General features: G+C 44.7%; 1 protein-coding gene across 1 annotated transcript in view; it reads left to right on the forward strand.

The window, feature by feature from the left end:
* Window positions 1–9,803: 9,803 nt before the first annotated feature.
* Window positions 9,804–22,569, forward strand: part of UNC5C (unc-5 netrin receptor C) — a 392,973-nt gene continuing 380,207 nt past the window's right edge. The window contains exon 1 of the mRNA XM_074991994.1: window positions 9,804–9,927. Coding sequence (XP_074848095.1) covers window positions 9,804–9,927 — 124 coding nt within the window. The remainder of the gene's footprint in view (window positions 9,928–22,569) is intronic.

Here is a 22,569-nt window from a genome sequence, read left to right on the forward strand (position 1 = left end):
TGCTCTGTTTGCAATCATTGTTGTGATTCATTATAAGCCCCAGAATCTTCTCTGTGGTACTCCTTCTTAGGGAGTAATTTCCCATTTCGTATTTGTGCAGTAGGTTTTACCCACAAAAGCTCATGACCTAATAAATTTGTTAGTCTCTATGATGCCACTGGGCTGCTTGTGGTATTACTGGTCAGGCTGACCACAATAGCCTAACACACAGGACAGCATGTGAGAGAAAGACCCTCCCAAATAGTAATTATATCATTATCTCATAGTGAGACCAGCTAGGGAGGAGGTGTGAGAAAAGTGGACAATGAGGCAGTATTGAAGTGTCAGAGAGAGTACTCTGTGACAACAATAAAGAAATTACCAGGAAGTCCACCCTAGACTGCAAAGACACAATCAATATAGGGTAAACTGAAACCATTTCAATTGATACATACCCATGGGAATAGTTCTGAGTTAAACACTGACTTTGTTTGCCAGCCATGTGGACATCCAACTGCCAGATAAATCCATATACATATGTCTACCAAAAAGAGAAAATGTGTCATAAGCAGAAAGCTGTGTCATTCCAATACCACACTGAGAAATAGCTTTGTTTTCAAGTTACTCGTGTTTTGCAGAAAAAAAGCCAGGGTTCTGTCCAAGTCAGCCTCCTGTAGAATGAGGTGGTTAACGGGTCAGGCCTGAAACCTAACAGAAGCTTGTTCCAGGACAGAATGCTAAGATGATGAGGATCCATGGGATTCTAGCATCCACCTGAAATATTAATCATTTCTGCATTTAAGATGTTTGAATTTTGTAATGAACCGTGTGTACATGTGGCTGGCTGGCCGCCTTTTGCATTTATGATGATTAAATTTGTAATGAAATGACACATGTTACTGCCCTCAACTGGATGGAATCAGAATTACACACATGTAGACAGGTGAATACTTCAAAAACACTTCTGTGATTATTAATCTGATGTTTAAATATATTTATTTGGACAATATCCCTACCCTCTTTTCTGTTTGCTTTCTGTTATGATAGTAAATGAATTTATGAGCAAACATGATCACCAAAACAGGGATTTCAAAGTGAATATTTGTAGAAGGTTAATTTTGATTTCATAATCACACATGTGCACAAGGAAAATGACTGCAATATATCATTGGTCCTATATAATAAATAAATGCAGCCTGAATTTTATACTTCAGCTGCTCACAAGGATATTTTAGTGAATGAGCTACAGGAATTCACAAAAATCTGATTACTGAATAAATACAAGAAAAATGTATCTCTTCACAGAAACTTTGCAAATGCAAGAGGAGATTAAACTCTTCAGATATATTATTTGTCCAGCTCCTGCAATACGGTAATATTTTAAAAAGCATCATAGTGACTTCGGAGCCTCCATCCAGTTGATTTTCAGTTACACATACGCTCTCACTGGGTCTACACTACAGAGTTTTGTCGACTTCTGTCGACATAACTCAGGGACCATCCATACACTTAAAGCATTCTCTTGACAGAACTCTGCATTTTCGTCGACAGTATTATCCCTCAAAAATGGGATGTATAACAATCTCTGGACAGAAATACTGTCAACAAAAGTGCAGTGTAGATACTTCTGTTGGCAGAGAGGGCTTCCAGTTGCCGGGCAGTCCTCTTTTCAGAGCTGGCACTCCATTTTCTGGCACCAGAGGGCAGTGCAGCCTGGTAGTTCTCTGTTGACAGAGCAAGTTGCGTGTAGATGCAATCCTTCGACAAAAATACTGTCGCAATTTCCCTGTCGACAGTAACGTCTGTCAACAGATGCGTCTAATATAGACATAGCCTTAAAGTACTTATGTCCCCTTGATATTTGAACTTAGGTCTTACCTGTAATCATTAATGGTCTGCTTCTGAACTTCTTACTCATGCTGGGTAATGTCTTACTCCACATGTGTTCTCATTGACATCCACGGGACTATGTGCACAGCATGCGACTTAAGTGACGATATTAGAATCTGATCCTAACATTGCTTTATCTAATGGAAGTGCTTCCTTAGTTCAAGATGCTTAGATCTGTGCCTTCAAAGAAGGACCTTGAGTTCTGTCCCTGCTATTGCTGTGAAGCCCTGAAATGTCAAGGTGTTCTGCAGTATAGTGAGTATTGTGAAGTCTTCAGTTGCTATGGATCTGCTACAAAAACCAACCAAAAACATATTTCAGCCAAAAAAAGCACCAGCTTTAGCACAGCACCCTGTTTATTCCTATCTTGCCATCTGAAAACTCCTTAATGTGGTCCACTTCAATAGGGTAATATTAAGTGAAATACTTCACTCTTTGAACCCTTCTCTGGCTGGTAATGTGTTCTGGTACACAAAGCTGCTAATATATAGTTCCCAGTGCAAATTTAGCACACTAGAACATTGTGTGAGTATGGACATTCTCAGAAGGAGTTTTGTTCCATAAACAAGCAAACAAAATAATGACTCTGGCAGCTTGGGAGATATTATTTTGCTCCCATATGTTTCACTGAGTATAAAAGAAATTTTCCTCAAATCAAGACTCCAAAATTTCACAATTTCTCTCTCAGCGTGAATTAAAGCTTGGAGATATTTATTGAAAATGATTTTACATTAACTTTTGAAATGTCAGGCTTCTGGGATGAGCAAAATGAGTACAAATGCTTTTAGTCATTCACAGTACTGTATGATATGAGAGAGAATAAAACCAAATGGAATTGCTCATACACACTGTGAGAGAGCAGCATTTGCTAGCATGTGGCATGCATATCGGTGGGGCACAGGGCATGTCAGACACCTGCTTTTTTCCAATGTGCCATATCCGCAAGGCTCTGCCATAAATTGAGAGTAGCATGGCAAAGCCTATGGGCATGGCACCGTCAAAAAGCAAGGGCATAATATACCTTTCACTGACACGCATGCCATATGCTACACAGCCTTGCAAACTGATTTAAAAAAATTTTGTAATCTGCTGAAACCTTAGTCAGATACTTCATGCTGTTTTATAACTTCTCTGTATTTAAGACTATTCTGAAAATCAAATAAAATTAGCTGAAATAGAACCTGATTCTACATCCCTTATTTATGTTGTTTCGAGAGGGTGATTCCTCGGTTATGTAGTCCCACAATGGAAACACATACCTGAGGAAGCAATACGCAGTTTGAGTAGGGACTGCAGTATTGGGCCCATGGGTATTAATACACCAGTAAGGCATCACCCTGTGGTTCAAGCTAAGACTGTCCAAGCTTCTCATTACCACAGGGAGTCGATTTTTCTATTTACAAAGCAAAATACGTTTACCCCAGTGTCATTAACCAGATCTCAAGAGTGCAAGCTTTTTGGGGCAGTAATCAGCACTTTGTTACACACAGAGCCTAGCTACCATTCAGTCCTAGTGTATGTTGCCAAAATAAGAATAAATAGGAAGCAGCATTTCTAATCTCCTAAATTCTTTAATGAAATTAAGGTTTGATTAGATTTAAAAAAAAATCATCCTGTAAACAACTAAATATTTTACCTATTGCCAATAACACTGTAAATTATGAAAACTGAAAGAATTCTTAAAATCCAAGTTAGGTGGGTATATGTTTTTGTTTTCATTTCCAGTAGGTTGGGCAATTAAAATCACTTAAGTTAATTTCACTATGGTCAATATTTCCAAAAACAGGTTCCAGGCTTTCAGAATAATTCAGCACTCGCAATTAAGATGGGTAAAATTTTCAAAAGTGCTAACTTAGAAATGTAGCTTTCATTGCAAGTCCCTTTTGAAAATGGGACTCAGGCTAATAAGTTACTTACTTCTACTTAGATTTTCCATTTACTTAATTAGGCAAGCTGCAGGATGCTGACTTCTTCTGCAAATATGACTTCAGTGCCTAAAATTTAGCTTCTGTATCTCTTTCAGTGCTCACCTGATTTTCAAAAGGTTATGAAGTCAATAAAAGGTATTTGATGCTCAGACATTTCTGAGAATTAGGTAAGTGTCTAAATACGGACTTTGGAATCTTAAATCAGGTTCATGTTTTTGAAAATCTTGGCCCAGTTCTAGCTTATAGTGGTTTCATGGGATTTATTTATAGTTGTACAATCATTTTTATTAGTCATGTTTATTAAATGTTTTGGTCAACTTGATCTTACATTTTTTGACAAAAAGTTTCAGATGAAAATTTGTGTTCAACTCCTGGGTTCCAAACGTGCCTCTGACACTAAATCTTTCTTTGGTCTTGCCCATGCCACTTCATTTCCCTGTCTGAATTTCCAAAGCCATTAAACTGGAGTAATAGTTTTTTTTCTTACAGGGAAAAATATAAGAATAAGTGAGGCACAGATTGTTGCTGATTCTTAAATAGATGTGTGAGATGGAGACATGATGAAAGTAGCTTTCTTGTTCAGGGACAGGCAAAAATGCAGTGCTTGTTATCAGGAGAGTTCAGGGACTTTCCATCCTGAAAGAGGAGAGGCCATATATCTTCTCTTCTGGCCTTAACCCATGGTCCAGCAAAGTTGCCTGGGCACACAAGAAAGGCAAAGATCAATGCACCCCCTTAAGGACACCCACAACCCATATTGCTAGGCGCAATGTGACCCAAACTGATTTAAAGTGCTCTTTAGATGAAACATTCTATATAAATGCTGTCCATGACAATTAACTGTTAAATCCTTTTCTCCAGTAAACAGTTCTAGTTACAGGAGCTTGAGTTCCATGCTGTGTGTCACACACTAACAGAATGTGTTGTCAAGGGGCTGTCTTGTAAGGGAGTATGCTGGGCTACTCCCCAGGGAAAAGCCATTTGCTCAGCTTTACCTGTCCGAGGAACAAGTGACTACTGTGCATCCCATGCTGCATTACTCAGGTCTTGCTCATCCCTTGCTTAACATCTACTAGTCACACCTTAGGTAGTACTGAAAGAGAGGAGTCCAACTTCTACTTTACATCCAGACATGGAGTAACTGTCCCTGCTTTGGCTGGAAAGCAGCTAAATTCACATACTTTTCCACCTCTGCTTTCAATAGGCAGCTGGGTTTGTAGGCCCAGGGGATGCCAAGCCTGGCTTGGGATACCTGCTTTGAAAGTGGGATGAGCTATTTCTTGAGGTCACCAACCCACTGACTTCACAGTGAGCCCCAAACAAGTATTAACCACACCTCCCCCTGAGTCATCAAAAAATGAGTGAACTCCATTTAATGGAGAACTTTGCCTCTTTTCCTTCCAATGACTGCAGCTGGTGTGGTCATTTTGCCCTTCGGTAGCTGTATTTTCTATATACCACATCTTTTAGCAGTTCCTCTTTCCTCTCCATTTTTGCAGAGTTTCCCCTGTAATACTAAACAAGGGAGAGAAAACGTCCCAGTTTTACCAGATTATACAAAACTGTCTAACTAATTTCTTGTGTAGGAAAATCCTTTAGTCAGGGGCCATTCACTCAGCCACCAGCTCCAGTCATAAGACTGGAGAGCACCAAAGCTGGGGCTCGTGTCTGAAGGGGGAAGAAGCACCAGAAGTAGGATGGGGCTGTTGGCTGTGATTCACTGATCAGAGCAGTAAATGCTTTCAAGACAGTACTCTTGCAAAGCAGTGTAATGGGCAATCTCTAACAGGCATTGCTGGGCTGGGCCTGCTGATTGAAACACCTTTTAGGAGTAATAAAAGCTTGTTGGATGGGAAGGTGGAAACTGGTAAGAACCAGAGAGGACTTAGCTGGACTTTTTCATCCTCCACATCAGCCCTGATTTGCCCTGCCTGGCTCTATCCTGGACTCAAAAGCTGAGGGAGCCGCCTATCTTTGGCTGGGAGAATCCACAGCTGGACCTCTGTCCCTCAGTGCCAGAGGCTCGTTCATTTCCTCTCCCCCCCCCGGCTTCCACACTCCCCAGGAGCCAGGCTCCTTCATCAAGGATCCCGGCTTCTCTCCCGCTCCCCGCATTCTTCCCCGCCGGGAAGCGCCCAGCTCTGGGGAGTCCTTCGGCCCCGCTGGGACAGCAGGCTCTGCCCTGCGGGACGGAGCCCGGCGAGTCCTGCCCAGGAATCCAGCGCGGGTTTTGCTGGTGCTCAGGCAAGGCAGAACCCCACTGGGGAGGAGAATGAGCCTTAGCCAGCGCTTCGCTTCCCGGTCCTGCTGGTCTGGCCCTCCTCCAGGGCAGCGGGTGAAATGCCCACGCGAGCCCTCTTCTCTCCGCCCGCCTCCCTCTCACAGGCAGGCTGTGTGTGCTGCCTTCAGTGCTGTCGGCTTCCGTGTGACACAGCCACGCGCTCCTGGGCAAAGTTTGGGCGGCTGCTTCCCCCCCGGCACACACACACGGCTGGGCTCCCCAGCATGGGTTTCACCCAGACAACTCAGGCTCCAGGACTCAGCTCTGAACATGGTGACATCCCCAGTGCAATCCCTGGGGAGGGGAAAAGGGGGCGGGGGGACCTTCACACGTTGTGGAATGTATGGAGATACACATCTCAGAGAGCTGGAAGGGAGCTCAGGAGGTCCTCAAGTCCAGTGCCCTTCGCTCTTGGCAGGATCAAACACCATCCCTGTTTTTATATCTATTTGTCACAGATCCCTGAATGGCCCCTTCAAGGGTTGAGCTTACAAACTTTGGATTTCACAAGCCCATGCTCTAACCACTGAGTTATCCTTATCCCTGTCACCTGCTTACCCCCAACCCAAGACTCCACTCAGGACTGTCCACTCTTTGAGTTGGGTTTTAAAACAAATTAGGGGAAATTGTGACTTTTTTTGTTGCAAAAAACAAAACAAAAGGCCAGGAAGTCCTGAACATCTTAAAGACCTAACAATGTTACGTGTAAGGCAATAAGCCACAAAGGCTTATTGCCTTATACATAACATGGTAAGTTTTAAGGTGCTACAGTACTGCTTATTTTTGTGACGCTATAGACTGACAGCGCTATCACTCACTGCAAGAAATCCTTCATCCCTTTTTTCGGCCTTGTTGCCATGTGAAGTGGCTCTGTTCAAAGAGTAAGAAAGCCAAGATAACCGAAATAACTGTACAAGCCTGTGTCTACACTACAAAGTTCTTTTGAAAAAGTTTTCGAAAGAAGGGGCTCTTTCGAAGGATGCCGTGGTGTGTCTACACACAAAAAGCATGCCTTTGAAAGTAAATCAAAAGAATGCAGCACCCCTTTAGATATCACTCTTCCTTTCCCGTTTCAGGAAGAGTGCCCCCTTTCGAAAGCTTCTTTCAAAAGAAAATGTGTGTAGATGCTCCACAGGCCCTTTCCTTCAAAAGAGCAGTCCTCATGGGGCCTGATTTTTCAATCCCTGGCCCGTTCTTTCAAAAGAGCGGAGGCTGTGTGGACACTTTCTTTCGAAAGAGCCGATAGCTCTTGTGATCTGCTTTTTTGTCTGTGGACGCATTCTTTCAAAAGAAGCTCTTCCAGAAGAACTTCTGTTGAAAGATCTCTGTAGGGTAGACATAGCCCAAGACGGCAAGCACAAATGATGTCAACACAACAGAATCAGGTGTCCCTGTTCTTTCCATAACTTCCCTGCACACCTGTGTCTCAGATCCATAGATGTGCTCCATCTCCTTAGAGCTAGGGCAGATGTTTGTTGTGCGGAAAGCAATGTGCAATAATAAATCAGATGTGTCCTTTGGGTAATGGTGCATAGGGCTTGTGCATACGTAAAAATATTGCAGGTGCAGCTCTGCATAAAATGATTCTCATTTTCTCCTCATTGCACCCAACCCAATGGCCCATGGGCTGAGCCCCAAAAAGGAGATGTTCTTCGTTCCTTCAAAGTGGTGGCAACATAGGGCTTCCTCTCTGACTTTGGCAGATGTTTAGATCAGTGGCCAACTGCCCTAGGAAAGCATCTACTGGCTGGCCTGAGCATTTTGCCATGCAGTTTTTGAATACTCAGAAGTGTTTTAAACACATTTCCTTGAAAATTAATTCAGAATGTGAAAGTCTCCTGCCCAATGAGGGAGATTTTACAGGTCTAACAGAGAGAGAAGTGGGGATATGTGTGAGAAATTGACCAACTAAATGGCTGTTTCCCCCCTTCATTGTGGTAGAAAAATGGCAGGATGGGTGGAAAGGCCGGGTTTGGATGCTATTTTTATTCCTACCAGCTTATGTCAGTTCCCTCACCACCCAGAGAGAGTCCATATCTGAATACAAGCCTCAAGCAGAGCTGATCTTTCTGCTGAGGAGAGGAAAAGCCAATCTCCCAGGCTGTATCCTGGGATGTAGAAGAAGAAGAAGAAGATAGAATCACAGGGCTGGAAGAGACCTTGGGAGGTCATCTAGTGCAGCCGCCTGCTTCAAGCAGGATCAACTCCATCTAATTCATCCCAGCCAGGACCTTGTCAACCTGGGACTTAAAAACCTCTAGGGATGGAGAATCCACCACCTCTCCAGGCAACACAGTCCAGTGTTTCACCACCCTCCTAGTGAAGTAGTTTTTCCTAATATCCAACCTACACCGCTCCTTCTGTAAATGATGATGATGATGATGTTCCAAGAGCCCTTGTGAAGTGAGACATGGAGAGGCAGATCCGTTTGGAGGATGAAACAAACTTCCCAAGGGGTAAAACATTGGTCAGCTTCCCCCCTGGAGCTGAGCCATCCCCAACATCTACCGCCATCTCCTGGTCCGGGCCTCGGCTCCCTCTTGTCACTTTGTGGGGCGGTGGGCCAGGCACCTGTAGGGGGCCTCCTCCTGCCTGCTCTCCGTGAGCTCTCCCTGGCCTTTGAGACGGCTGTTGGCTGGTGCGGGAGTTCCGGGATCCGCGTGCAAAGCCTCCCAGCTGTGCCCGGGCAGCGGTAGAGGCGGGGGCCGCGGGCACCCGTCTGCTGCAAGGGAGCACACGAGGGGCGCAAGTGGGGGGCAGAGCAGCACGTTATGGTGCATCTGCCCCACCCTGGTGAGCAAGGGGAGGCCCGTGGCTGAGGACGGGAGCCCAGGCTGCGCGCGGGGCTGCCCCGTCCCCGCTGCCTCGAGGCAGCACGTGTCCCCTTCAGGACATTCCTGGCAGCTGCCTACCCGCCTGGGGGTGCACTGGGGACGGGCAGCTCGGCCGCTTGCCTCCCTGGGGCCTGCAGGGGGCAGCGGGGAGCCCCTCTCCCCAGCCCCCGCGCGGTGCTTCCCCTTGGCTCCTTCCCTGCAGCTGTCAGGTCGGCTACCGGCAGAAGAGCTCGGCTCCCTCCTCCTGGGCGGGCCGGCCGGGCTCTCGCGGGGCGCGTCCAGTCCGGGAATCCGGCGCGGGTTTTGCCGGCGGCCGGGGAAGGCAGAGCTCCAGCGGCTGGAGCAATGTGCCTTAGCCAGGGCTGCACTCGCCCGGGCGCCAGTCAGAGGGAGAGCGGGGCGAGCGCGCTGTGAGCCCGGCTCCGGGGCCAGGTGTGCGCGCAGCTGGCTGGGCGCTGAGTTTGCGCGCGCACCCCGCCGCACGTGCCTGCACCTCCCCGCCGGAGTTAGGATGCAGCCACAGCCGCCGCCGCCGTCTCGGCCCCATCCGGCGCCCGCAGACTTGGGCTCGAGGCTGTGAAATGACCAGACCTCTTGGCCGCGCCGCAGCAGCAGCAGCAGCCCGGGCACCCGATCTCCTCCGCGCAACCCTGAGCCGAGCCGGGGGGAGCCAGGGGCTCCGCTGCTCACCTCGCCTGCCCTGCCCGCGCGCGGGGGCCAAGCCCGGGGGCCAGTGAAAGCGGCTGGAAGCGGCCCCTAGGAGAAGAGGGGGCTCCCCGCTCCTGCCCTTCCCTTGCCTTGCCTTGCCGCGGCGCCCAAAGCAAGCGGGGTGCGGGCACTGCGCTGCCCGAGGACTTGAGCCGCTGTGTGGGGTGGGCGGCGTGTGCTGCCATGGGGAAGGGGCTGGAAGGCGCGGCTGCCCGCTGCGGGCTGGGACTGGGATACTTACTGCAGACGGTCGTGCTACCTGCCCTGGCTATCCTGAGTGCCAGCAGCACGGGCTCCGCAGCGCAAGGTAAGCACCCGGGAGCGGCTCGGCCAGCCAGCCTCGCCTGCCTCAGCGCCAGCCACGGTGTGCCCGGATCCCCGCTTCCCCGGCGGGCGCCCGCCCGCCTGGGGGACATGTGCAGGTCTACGGCGAGAGGGGCAGAGGGGAGCCTGCGGGTCTCCCTTTCTTGCAGTGCTGCCAACTAAGTGAAATGCGCAGGGAGCTGCGGGGGGGCGCGGAGCTGTAACACGGCTCCTCTCTGCATCCGTGTGTATTTAGGCACCTCGTGCCTGTGCTGATGGGTCCCGGGTGCGAGAGGGACGCTCCCCACCCGCACCGCCGGGGACGGGCTGTACGGCCTCGCATCCCTCCCGCCCGGGGGAAAGCACAGCGGGGTCTGGGCGCCGCATCTAGGCGCAGGGCTGCGAGGTCCTGCTGGAGCCGGGGGCGGTTCTGCGGGCATCCTCCTCCCCCTTCGCCGGCTCGTGGGAGGACGGAGCCGGAGCGGAGCCGGACCCAGGCTGTGTCTCCAATAAGGGGACAGCCCAGCTGGGTGGCAGGCTGCCGCTAGTGTAGCAGGGGCCGCTGGCTCCCGGGGCAGACACCCGGGGAGGGCAGCCCGGATCCCAAACCAACTTGGGCACTCGCCCCTTCTGGCCCCGGGCCTCCTTTGAGCGACCGGTACATGATAGGCGCCGTGCGCCCCTGATGGGCAGCTAGGCAGCGTGATTTGTTTTTAACGATCGTCCTCGACCCGTCTGGAAGGAGGGCTCGGCTGCCCCGCGCCTTCTCCCCTTCCCATTTCACACTGACACTCAGAGCTCCCGAGGAGCTGCTGTTTGAATCGCTCTCCTGGAAGGGCGGACCCACAAGCTTCAAGAGAAAAAATGAACTTCAGTGGGAACTTGCTGGGCTTAGAACCAGGCAGTGGAGAGAAAAGTAAACCTCTGGGTTGGTGTCAGGGGTTTATTTGTAAGCCTCTGCTGGCTGCTCTAACAGCCGTGTGATTGGGGGTACCGGCAAGAGACCCTCTGAGCCTGACTAGGATGAATCAGTTCATATAGGCACCAGATAAAGACACATCACGTTCAAAGGGTGGTGATGGGGAGATCTGAGAGCAGAACTCGGCCTAAGGTTTTATCGCATCAGAATAAAGAGAAGAGATCAATCAGTCAGTGAACAAGGCAAGTTCAGCAGAGACCTCAAGCAGGAAGATAAGCAGGACACCAGGAATGGAAAATTGGAAGTGTTGATTGTGTTTCTTTGTATATTTCTTTGCCGTCTCTGTAAGTCTCTGATAGGCTAAGGAGACTGGGAAGTTAGTCCTCTCTTCTCTCTGCTGAGAAGAAGCAGACCCTCCTTTTATCTTTTTTCCTTGCCCAGAATATAACATGCCCAAAGGGGGTCAGAAGGTGTAGAGTGCAATGCAATTATTTTATTTAATTTTGCTTGTTCTATTTTCTGTAAATAAATCTGCAACTGTGTTTTTATTATAGCCTATAGGGAACTGTATAAACTGCCCCTTTCAAAACTATAATTTCTTCCACCCCATCTCAAGGAATGGTTAGCTACTTCTTGACTATACTACAAAGAGCCCTGAATCTGTGTCACTAGTCCTGGCTGATACACAGCAAATAGTTTCTGTATAATACTAGTTCGCTCTCATAATCAGACTGCATATTACATTTTGCATGTCTCTTTCTCCCCTCCAATTCCTTCTCCTTCCTGAAATTGTATCAGTAAGGGAAGGAAAGGAAATGGGTTGCTTGTGTGACAATGTGGTCAATAAATGGTGGGAATTAGTTGGTCCTGTGTGGGGATGTTCTGTATATAATGAGGATGAGGTTTATTAAAGCATTTGAAAAAGTTGGTTGCATGGCTGCCAAGAAGCAAAAGAAAAGATTAGAAGTTGATATTTTTGTCCCACCCAAGCAATAATGTATGTTAGGGACATAGTATTTTGTTGGGGACTGTTGGCACATTGTACATGAAGGAATTCTTTTAAAAATGATGTCAGTGGAGAGGTACTTAAGGGGACTTTGCAGCTTTTACCCTTTATAATCACCCTGTAATTAAAATCACCCTCATTTATGAACTTTTGGACAATACTATACCAAAGTGTTGCTGATGGTTTGTGGCTTGCAAGGACTCCAATGCCGCTGGCTGGCTGTCACGGATCTGAGAGGTTGCTTGTTTAGGACTGAATGAAGATATATGTGTTGTACATTATGTTTCTCACTGTGGCCATTCTGATCAATTTTCTGTCAATAGAAGAGCTCCCTTAATCTATTTTCAGATTTACCTCATTCTACTGTGATCTGGTTTTAGTCTGCGTAAGTAAGGTCCCCATCAGAAAGTTGATCATGAAAAAAGAGGTTACAGAAAATGAATGAAATTGAAATGTTGGGGCAGCATGTTGCATTTCTACTGTGTTTTACTGAGCCATGGTTTTGTATAACTGGTTCACATCTGAGTCACAGTAGGTAATGTGTTATGTACATAGATATGTTAGTGGTACTGTGTGTAGGTAGATCTATATTTTAGCAAGTATGTAATAATAAATGTGGTTGTAGATAGTGGTCAGGAGAAGAAAGAATCCCTTTGGTTGAAATTGGACAATAGATTAAGAGGTAGCTCCAGTTATGAAGTAATCAGGGGAACTGTAATTCACAGGACAGATGGGATGAAGAGCACCTCACTTTTCATAGACAGAGAGAGTCAGTTGCAATGTCAGTTTGTCATGAACATCTTACCAAACCTCATTCCATTTTTGCTGCTTTTACATTTTTTCTTCATAACAAAATAACATGTTGCAAACAGAAAACACTTTTGGCCTGATTCCTTCACACATCATTGTAGGTAGGAGGAGGATCAGGCCAGCAGACCTGAAGAAGGTATCAGTGTAAACTACAAAGACACTAGTAAATATAGTACCTGACAAAGAATACAGCCGTTCTCATGCAGTGAGGGAAAGAGGGAGATATCATTGGCAACCCTTTTCATTGTTCGTGATAGACAGTTTTTACTTGGCCAGTGTGGAAGAACTGGAAGAATCCAAAGAATGTTGGTTTGAGGGTTTTTTTGTTTTGTTTTAACTTCCAGATTTCTCTTTCCATTCCTTGTTTGTTAGAACCAGACATATGCTTTAGACGCAGATCTGGATTTGTGATGTTCACCAGAGCTTGAGTATCTTCAGATCTGGTATATTGATTTGGTGATATCTAAATGTGTCATATTCCATCTTTGAATGGTACTATCTGACAAAGACTGCTACAATTTAATTGCAACCTTGTTGTGAAGTTTTCTTTCCATGAAAGGTTGGACAAAATTATCGTCCACTTTGTTTAATTCTTTAGAAAAAATATTATTGCTTGATTCTTTCTCATCCTGAAATCTAAAGTCCTTCTCTTTTTTTGTCCAGTCGTCTCCACCCACAAATACACACACTTTGCCTCCATATGGCTTGAAACAGTTTGTGTGACCAGGATATAGAACATAGCCAATTTGGATTCCCTTTCTCTCAAGAACACATCGTCTTCAGATCTTTGGAGGACTTGACATGAAATCACTGCTAGTTTTGGTTTTGTAAAGTCCAAGATCAATTGATATTCACTGAAAGAATTCTGTTCTCAGTTTTTTCCCTTCTTTAGTATGTAGAGCATTTGTCTTTTGACTGAAGGAAAGAGCTGGAACATTGTTTTAATTTTACTTGGTTATAATACTGTTTCTTCATAACTATCAAGTTCTTTTTTCTTCCCTGCTCCACTCCGCATTCATCTTTTGAAGTAGTATAAGGATGCCGTGGGCATTTTTGGAGAGCTTTCTCTTTTTTTCTCTTTCCACTGCCTCCTGGAAAATAAATCCACTAATTGAGTAATTGGTGGATTTTTCCCCTCTCTCTCTAGAGATGCATATCTCTGCATCTCAGAATGTCAGTATGTATGACATTCAATGGAATTACTAACTAGCAACAGAAGAGCACACACTTTCTAGTTTACTAACTTTTGTATTTTATTATCTAGAGCCGTTCAAATATTCCCCATTTGTCATGAAATCACATGAAAAGCCCACATCATTTCAGTTGAAGAATAATCTACATCAGACCCTCCATATCCAAAATCCCTGAACATTGCAGAACTGGGGATTTTAGAAAACCAGACTCCAACCATGATTTGATATTCGAGATTGGGGCCCATCTCTATAGTGGGCCAAACCAGAGCAAGATTTTGAAAATGCCCAGGGCAAGAAGTTGACCTGTCCCAAATTTTGAAATAGGGGCTGTTCAAATCTCATCTGAGATCTGAATTAACCAACTCAGGCTCATCTCCAGTAAGCCTGCTCATCTCCAACTGTGTGCTCAGTGGGAAAACATTTATGGGAATCTGCCTTTGCATGTGCCATTTTTTTTTCAGAAGTTATGTTGCAGGTGCTATCATTTCTTGTAAGGCACTCTGACATCACAGTCATGAGTAGTTACTGACAGATTTTGAGCTAATAATAATGGTGTGAAAAATGAAAGCCAAAGGTGATGTGTAGTATACAGTTTTTGTTTTAGTTGCTCCTTAATAAAACACAAAGGGGGGGAGGGAGAGGAGAGAGGGAGAGTTTTTAATCTGAACCCCAAAACCTAATTAAATTAAAGTGATAATTTAAAAAGAAAATCATAAAAGAGCCGCATGTGCAGATATTTGTCCTAACTCAGTATACCCTATATTAGCAACACCAGCAGTCTGAAAATGCTTGGTGCGGAAAAAGTGAAATATTACATGTGAATATACTAACCTTTTGGGGATGCACTTTTTAATTAAATACGTAAATGCCTCTTGTTGCAAAAGGACTAAGGGACTTAATTATCTTGATGCATCAGTGGGCCATTTTTATTTGATAGTGTGGATTTAACAAGTATTTGTATAAGTAAAGAAGGTGCAGAGTAGTATTCACTGTGAAAATCAATTCATTTTAACATCATATGCTCCTTCTGGTTTCAATGACCTTATTCATTTTGGGCCAGATTTAGCTATCCCTTACACAGATTTTAGTACTGCAAGTAGCCCCACTGAAATCAAAAGAGCCAATTAAGGCTGCTTGCTGACTGTATGTCTTAGTCAAATCCCAGTAAAATCAATGGGACCAATGGTGTGTGTAAGACCCTTTTCCCTGGGATGCAGAATCTGGCATTTTTTAATGACTATTCAGTAACTACCACCACATTACAACACTTATGAAAAGTGTAAATACAGAGTACAGCACCATTTCTGATGCCCTTCCATTGTATTGGTATCCCTCCTTTCATGACCAAAATGCATAGGTTCATTTAATCTTTCTTTTGAGCAGCATTCACATTTTTCTTATGTTGTCATGTATGTAGATTATTAACCATATGAATGTTTAAAATCACAGTTTCAAAACTTCGTCTCTTCACTGTATCCTGGGGACAAATCTTGGTATGTAACATGACTACTTTAAAACAGAAAATAGCATTAAACATATTAAAATGCTTTTCTTAATTTAATTTTCAAAGATGGTATTCTGGAAAGCACAAGTATAGCCATGTTTCAGAATATAGGCAAATCAATTCCAGAGCTGGCCCGCAGACCAGCAAATCAGGAAATGTGTATTATATTTATATTTAAAATGCATTTTCAAGTGACTATGCTGACATCTGTACATTAGTAAAAGACTGGTATAGTGAGTAGCAAGCATTTTAGGCTCAGTCACACGAGGTGCAGGGAACTCAGTTCCCTCTGAAGTCAGAAGGAGCTCAGAGAGCTTGGAACATTAGAGAAGGCTTTCTTACCTTGCGTGATAAGGCCATTTTTGCATGTGTGAACTTCTGGGCAAATATTTGCTTTAAAAAAGAACCTAACTGTGGACATTTTATTCAGCATAGCAACACAGTCATTTAGTTAGCAGTAGCCCATTTTGTAATGTACAACAAGTTTGTTTCCTGAGGATTAATACGTTCTGTTGTCTTTCTGGAATTCCAGTGAACTGGATGACATTTTTGAAGAATCAAATCCAATTATCCTTCTGGAAAATGATACAAACTGCTTTTGTGGTCTACCAGAAAAAATATTTTTTAATTACTTCATAAAGCGAGTTGTTTCTTTACAATGGGCCAAATCCTACTTGTCTTACGCAGAAAGTCCATAGGGAGACTGGTTTAATTCCGACCAAGAGGATTTAGCCAAATGTAAGGGGACGTTCACAATCTTGTATAGTACTCTCTAAAATAAAGCCAAAGTACTCTTTCTTTAGCCTGTGATACAGTATGAATTCCAATAAATAACAAGGGGTACATTTATTTTTATTGTTTTTGGAATTGAGAGAGAAATGTTTTAGTTTGTCAAGTGTACACATTATTAGCCACCCAGTGGAGGTGTTCAAGTTTAGCAGGCAGCAATCTTGGCATCGGTACTGATAAAACAGTAATTACGTTGCCTGTCATTTTCATTAGGCATTTTTTCCTTCAGAGTCTACTTGCAGTGATGAAACAGTATAAGCTTTTAAAGTGTAAGTCAGGGATCAGATGCAAAGAATAAAAGAGACAGAGAGGGTTTTTCCACTCTACGACAACCACCACCAACATAGTAACAGAATAGCATTATATGAAGGCATAGTTCACTGCCAACAGCTTTCAAGGACTGGGGAAGAACACTGATGTTGTGATTTACTGCATGTGCTCTGCAGAGTCCAGTCTCAAGAACAGACATCTTTTGTGCATTCCATCATAATGTTGTCTGTCCAAAAGACAATATAAAGAAAATGACATTAAGCCCTTGGGATGCACATTTCATCACACAATGACTTAATTTGCATAATTTGATGACCATGTTTTCAAAGTTTTTAAAAAATAATATATTGAAAATGAACAGAAACATAAACAGGAATGTGTCAAACCAAAAACAACACTATTCCTTCAATCATCTTCTGATATTGTAAATACTGTATTTCCCTATGCCAAATTTAACTGGGGATCCACTTTCAATATTTATACATAGTGGATGTAATTCTGAAGGTTTAATAGGACTTTCCTTTTTTAATTAAGCATAGTCAGTTTGCACAATGGCACTTGCCTCTTTTTTTTTTTTTAATCTTGTCATCATGGAGGAATACACAGGCAATGAGATTTAAGTAACGTAACATGTGGCTGATTATAAGCTGGCATGCAGATACACTATTTGAGGGAAATAAAATAAAGCCCCAACTCTAGCTCAGTTCAAGTCCCTTTCCTCAGGGCTGGCTCTGTTAATACAGAGAAGATTAAAAAACAAGAGCAGAGCAACTCAGGATGCATGGTAACAAACACCAGGGACCTTTCCAGCTCTCAGCAAGCTAGGAGGGGAGACCATATAAGCTCCCTCCTGGTCGTCATTGCTTCTGAAGTGTCCATAGCTTCATCTCAAATACTATAACTCATTTTATAAGCAGGAAATGTGGACAGTCCTTAGAACTTACTGCACACCAGCACTGACAGAAACCCATTTTATGTTATCACACCATTATCAAAAAAACAGAGCTGACTGAAAATTTAAATCAACGGCCAGGTGCAGGGGGGAGGAGGCTTTCCCTGAGACATGTTCTTTTTGACTTTGTTGTTGTTTTGACTTTTCTAACTGAAGAGCTGAGACCTCTAACCAAAACCTGAAAAATTCCGTCTAGTCTCATGAAAATTTTCAGTAAAACCAAAAATGTTTGCCTAATGGGCCAAGGCTCTTTGGTTTAAATTCGTCAAAAACTGAGAATATTTCAGTATTTCAGTGAAAACAAACAATTCTGTGGAAAAGATTTGACAATAACAATTTTTCTATTCTGTTAACATTTTTCGTGGGAGAAAACAAAACATTTCCTACCAGCTTTACTAAGAACAAAATTCAGTTAGATTTGATTTACAACATTGGCTAATGATAATAATACTTTGGGGTGACAGTTACACTAGCAAATTTTTCCAACAAAAACATCCACATGTGAAATGTGTTTTGTCAGCAAAACTCAGCACTTTCGCGGGCAGCATTCTGCCTCTCAGCCGTGAGGCATAACACTGCTGTTGACAGATTCTGTCAACAAAAAAGCTGTGTAGACTCTCTGGAGGCCTTCTCTCGACAGACAGGGCATTCAGAGCAATGGGCAGCTCTGTCTGCTGTGCTGCTAGGTGCTTGTTGTGTAGTCTGGCCTCTCTCTTTACACAGCAGAGTGCTCTTCTGATTGGCTTTTGTGTGTGGCCACACTCTGTTGACAGAAGTTTTGTCGGGAAATCTCTTTTGACCGTGCCTTCTGCCAACAGATCGCTGTAGAGTAACCATAGCCTGAATGTCTATAGCACCTCCTTGGCTTGATTCTCCTCTCCATTACACTGTACTGTGGCCTAATTTCAGTGGTGCCAGACCTTCAAGTAGTGCACACAAAGAAGGGGAGAAAAAGTTAGCTTTAAAATAGTCTTTGCACTCTGCCAGACTACAGAGTAGGGTACATCTACACAGCCCGCAACAGTGAGTCTCTAAGCCTGCATTGACAGAGACTCAGACTTGTGTGTGTTGCCCCTAGCAGGTATTTAGGCATTGTAGCTTGAGCTTCAGCTAGACTCTGAGGCCAACTCCCTTCTCCGAGGACCAGAGTCTGCATTTAAAGGTACAGATATTTAATTATAGCACATGCTCTGCAACCATGAATCTGTTGACCCAGGCTCTGATAGTTACTGCCACAGGCTGCCACTTTTTAGGTAGAGGTAACTTTAGTAGACACTTTGGCCGCTGGTGCAAGTTAAAAGTCTTTTGGTACTGTACTTTACAGCAGTTTGTAGTACACTCGTCCCTCGCTATACAAGCACAACTGGTTCCCAAATTTCTGCTTGTAGGAGAAAACCTGTAAGAGGGACACTAAATTCTCATTAAAATACTTGTAAAAGTCTCTGATTCGTTCCAAGTGCTCGTAACTCGGCAAAGGAGTGGTAGCATGTGGCGCTGCTTTTGAAAGGTAAGAGAACCTTGGGTTGAGGGGTTGGGGAGTTTAAAGGCTGGGGGCAGTTTGGGGCCATGAGCAGGAGGGAGGGTTAAAACCTCACGGTGGGTTGGGTCCGTGGGGCAGGTGGGGGTGTTAAGGCTGTGGCGGGTTGGGTTCACAGGGAGGGTGGGATGTTAAGGCTGTGGCAGGTTCAGTCCATGGGCATGGGTGGGGGGGGTTAAGGCTGCAGTGGGTTGGGTCTGTGGGGCTGTCAGGGTTTCAGGCTTCAGCAGGTTGGGTCTGCAGGGCAGGTGGGATGTTAAGGTTGCAGGGGGTTGGGGCTGCGGGAAGGGCAGGGGGTTCAGGCTGAGGCAGGATGGGGCCATGGAGCCAGTGGGAGGTTCATACTGCAATGGGTTGGGTCTATGGGGCTGGCAGGTGGTTCATATTGGATTGCGTTGGGTCTGTGGAGCTGGCGCGGGGTTCAGGCTGCTGCAGGTTGGGCCTGCGGGGCCGACAGGGCGTTCAGGCTGCTGCAGTTTGGATCTTCCAGGCCAGCAGGGAGTTCAGACTACTGTGGGTTGGGCCTGCGGGGCCGACAGGGCGTTCAGGCTATTTCAGGTTGTGTCTGCATGGCAGGCACTGCGGGGGGTGTGGTACTTAAGGTTGGGTCTGCAGGGCTGGCGGGGGGATTCAGGCTACTGCGGGTTGGGTCTGTGGGGCTGGCAGGGGGTTCAGGGTGTGGCAAGTTGGGTCTGTGGGGCTGGTGGGGGGTTCAGGCTACTGCGGGTTGGGTCTGCGGGGCCAGCAAGGGGTTCATACTACTGTGGGTTGGGTCTGGAGGGACAGCCGGGTTTCAGGATGTGGTGGGTTGGGTCTGTGAGGAGGGCAGGGCGTTGAGGGTAAGGCAGGTTGGGGCCATGGAAATGGCAGGAGGTTGAGGCTGAGGTGGTTTGGGACCGTGGTGATGGCAGGGGGTTCAGGCTGAGGTGGGTTGGAGCCGTGGAGATGGAGGTGGGTTCAGGCTGCGGTGGGTTGGAGCCACAGGGAGGGCATGGAGTTCAGGCTGTGGAAGGTTGGGTAGGCAGGGCCGGTGCAGTTTCAGCTGCGGGATGGAGGGTACAGCTCATATGAGCAGGGGGAGTTCACTCATCTAGTGAACAAAGGTAGGTATGTGTGTCCCTCGTTTTAGCGAGTACTCGTAAGTAAAGTGCTCATTTAACGAGGGATAAGTGTACCTGCCTATGGACAGCTGGAGGAACCTTTAATGCAGGGGTGGGGACTCTCCAGCCCATAGGTCATACAAGTAGCCATTGGCCAGATGCTTCGTTTACTGAAATATCGATAGGCATGGAGCCCCAGAGCTCCCAGTGATTGCAGTTTACTATTCCTGGCCAATGGGAGTTGTACAGATCTGTGTTCTGGCCAATGGGGAGCAATAAGTGGCAGTAACTGTGGATGCTCATTTGAACAAAGCATCTGGAGGTCCATCTGCAGCTAATGTTAAAGAATCACAGGCTAGAGGCTCACCGCCCCTGCCTTAATGCCTTTTTAGGGAAGTTTTACCACACTTTTGCATAACCTAAGATTGGATCTCACCGAGTGTATGTTAACTATTTAATCCTCAGAACTGCCAGCTGAGCTAGGTAAGTGGTAGCCATTCTTGCAGATGCAATCATAGAGGGAGAGCTGTAAGACTTGTTCAAAGCCCCACCAAAGTCTCTCTAGCAAAGTCCAATTTAGACCTCAGGATTCTCAGATGTTGAAGATCATGCTCATTAGTCCAGACAATACTGTTTCTTACCTGACACTTTGTAAGACACAAAAAGAATGCTACCATGACACATATTAGATTATGAAATTTGAAATTTTATGAAAATTGAAATTATTTGAAATTTGAAATTATCCATTTATGCTTATATACAGTGCTTTTTTGTGCTGGGACTCCTCTTTTTTTTTAAATTTACAACAAAGCACTAAATATATATATATATTATTGGTGTCTAAAATTGTGAGCATTAAAGCCTATGGACAAAACAGTTTTGCATAACACCTCCCTACCCTGAAGTCAATGGGGTTACACAGAATTTGTCGATAAGAATCTGATTAAATAGAATTATTTTGTTGGAAATCCAGTGCAAGTGAAATTAGAGTCACACCCTTTATCTTTTCTTTTGTTCACTAACATTTTACCTTATTATTTTCTGCAGTTTAATCAATCAGCTTACACTCACACAGACCTCTACAAGTCATAAACACTGTAAGGTTGGTTAAGCAATTAAATCAGCATCTTTTTCTCTTGCTGAGGTAACATAATGAAGTTTGTATGCTTATGTGTATGCATTATTGGTGTTCTTGCTCGGAATCTTGGAAAGATTCAACTGACCTGGCAACAGCTGAGCATTTACTCATTATTTGGTATCTACCCATCTCCTTTCAGCCATTTTCATGAAGCAAAGTAGCTTTATTTCTTAGTCTCATACTGACTGAAAGGTTGAAATGTTAAGCTGTGTGGATTAATAGTGTATCCTTTGAGAAAAAAGAAAGCTTGGGTTTTCTTGATCCCCTGGGTGCTGGATGTAATTGTGAGAGAAATCTTGAATTCCATCAGTAATATATACAACAGGACATGCAACTAACCCTGCTGAGATCCTCCAGAGGAGATTGACGCTATCTCAAGCTGTGTTGGAAACTTGTTAAAACTAATAGTCCCAAGAATGTTTCTTTGCTTGTATCTGGTACATTTCATGTACCAAAACGAATAGTATATACTCTGGGAACATACTTACTACAAAGGTTCTTTGAGAACAATAGCTCTACCATAAATTTGCTGAAATCATTTTGGGTAGGCAATTAATGGCACTCTTGTGAAGTGTTCCATTTATTTGTTAGTTGTAAAATGTGTGGTTTATCTTTGGCCACTTCCAGCATATATGTTTTTATTGGAAAGCTCACAGTTTGAAAGAAAATAATGTGGTATCACCGGGGTTAAATGGAGTTCAGTCAGACAAACTCTGAGGAACAAATAATTAGGACACAGATATGCCAGTGTAGCAAATGGGTCTTAGTCTGTTCTCAGCAAGTCTACCCTTGTTTTGTTGTAATTCCACTTACTACAGTGGAATTATTCCTAGTATACCCCAGCTAAGTGAAAATTTGGTCATGCCTAAGGTGTCAGTTTGAATTAGCCAACTTTTTCTTTGAAAGTTCAACTTGCACTTTTGCCAGTTGTATTCTAAATTGGTGCAGACACATTCTTCTCTCCTCTCTTAACAACATTAATAGTCATTTTCTGTGTCAGCCTTATTACTACAATGTTATAAATAATGAGCTTCTAGGAGTAGCAATAAGTAGCTGCAGATTCAGGAAATTACAATGCAATAAAGGTGTCCAAAGTGAAGTCTGAGGGTCACATGTAGTTAGATGAGTGCAATAATGAAGCCCACTGTTCCATTCTTGTACTGTCAAGGTAGGCAAAATTGATTACCTACAAGTTTACATTGACAGTTAATTCAAACAAACTGTTTCTGTTAGTCTGTTAGAGAAGACTCAGGTCCATGGGCTGAGTGTGTAGTGTAATGAAAATATATGTACATGGATATGGAATGAGGTCTGACACTCAGGTAAGTTGCCAGACTACTCTTGGACTACAGTTACACTAGTCAGTTTTGCCGACAAAACCTCTGTTTTCTTGACAAAACTGGTGGAATGTCCACACACAAAATGCCT

This window comes from Carettochelys insculpta, chromosome 4, assembly GCF_033958435.1.
Source record: "Carettochelys insculpta isolate YL-2023 chromosome 4, ASM3395843v1, whole genome shotgun sequence".
Taxonomy (NCBI): Eukaryota; Metazoa; Chordata; order Testudines; family Carettochelyidae; genus Carettochelys; species Carettochelys insculpta.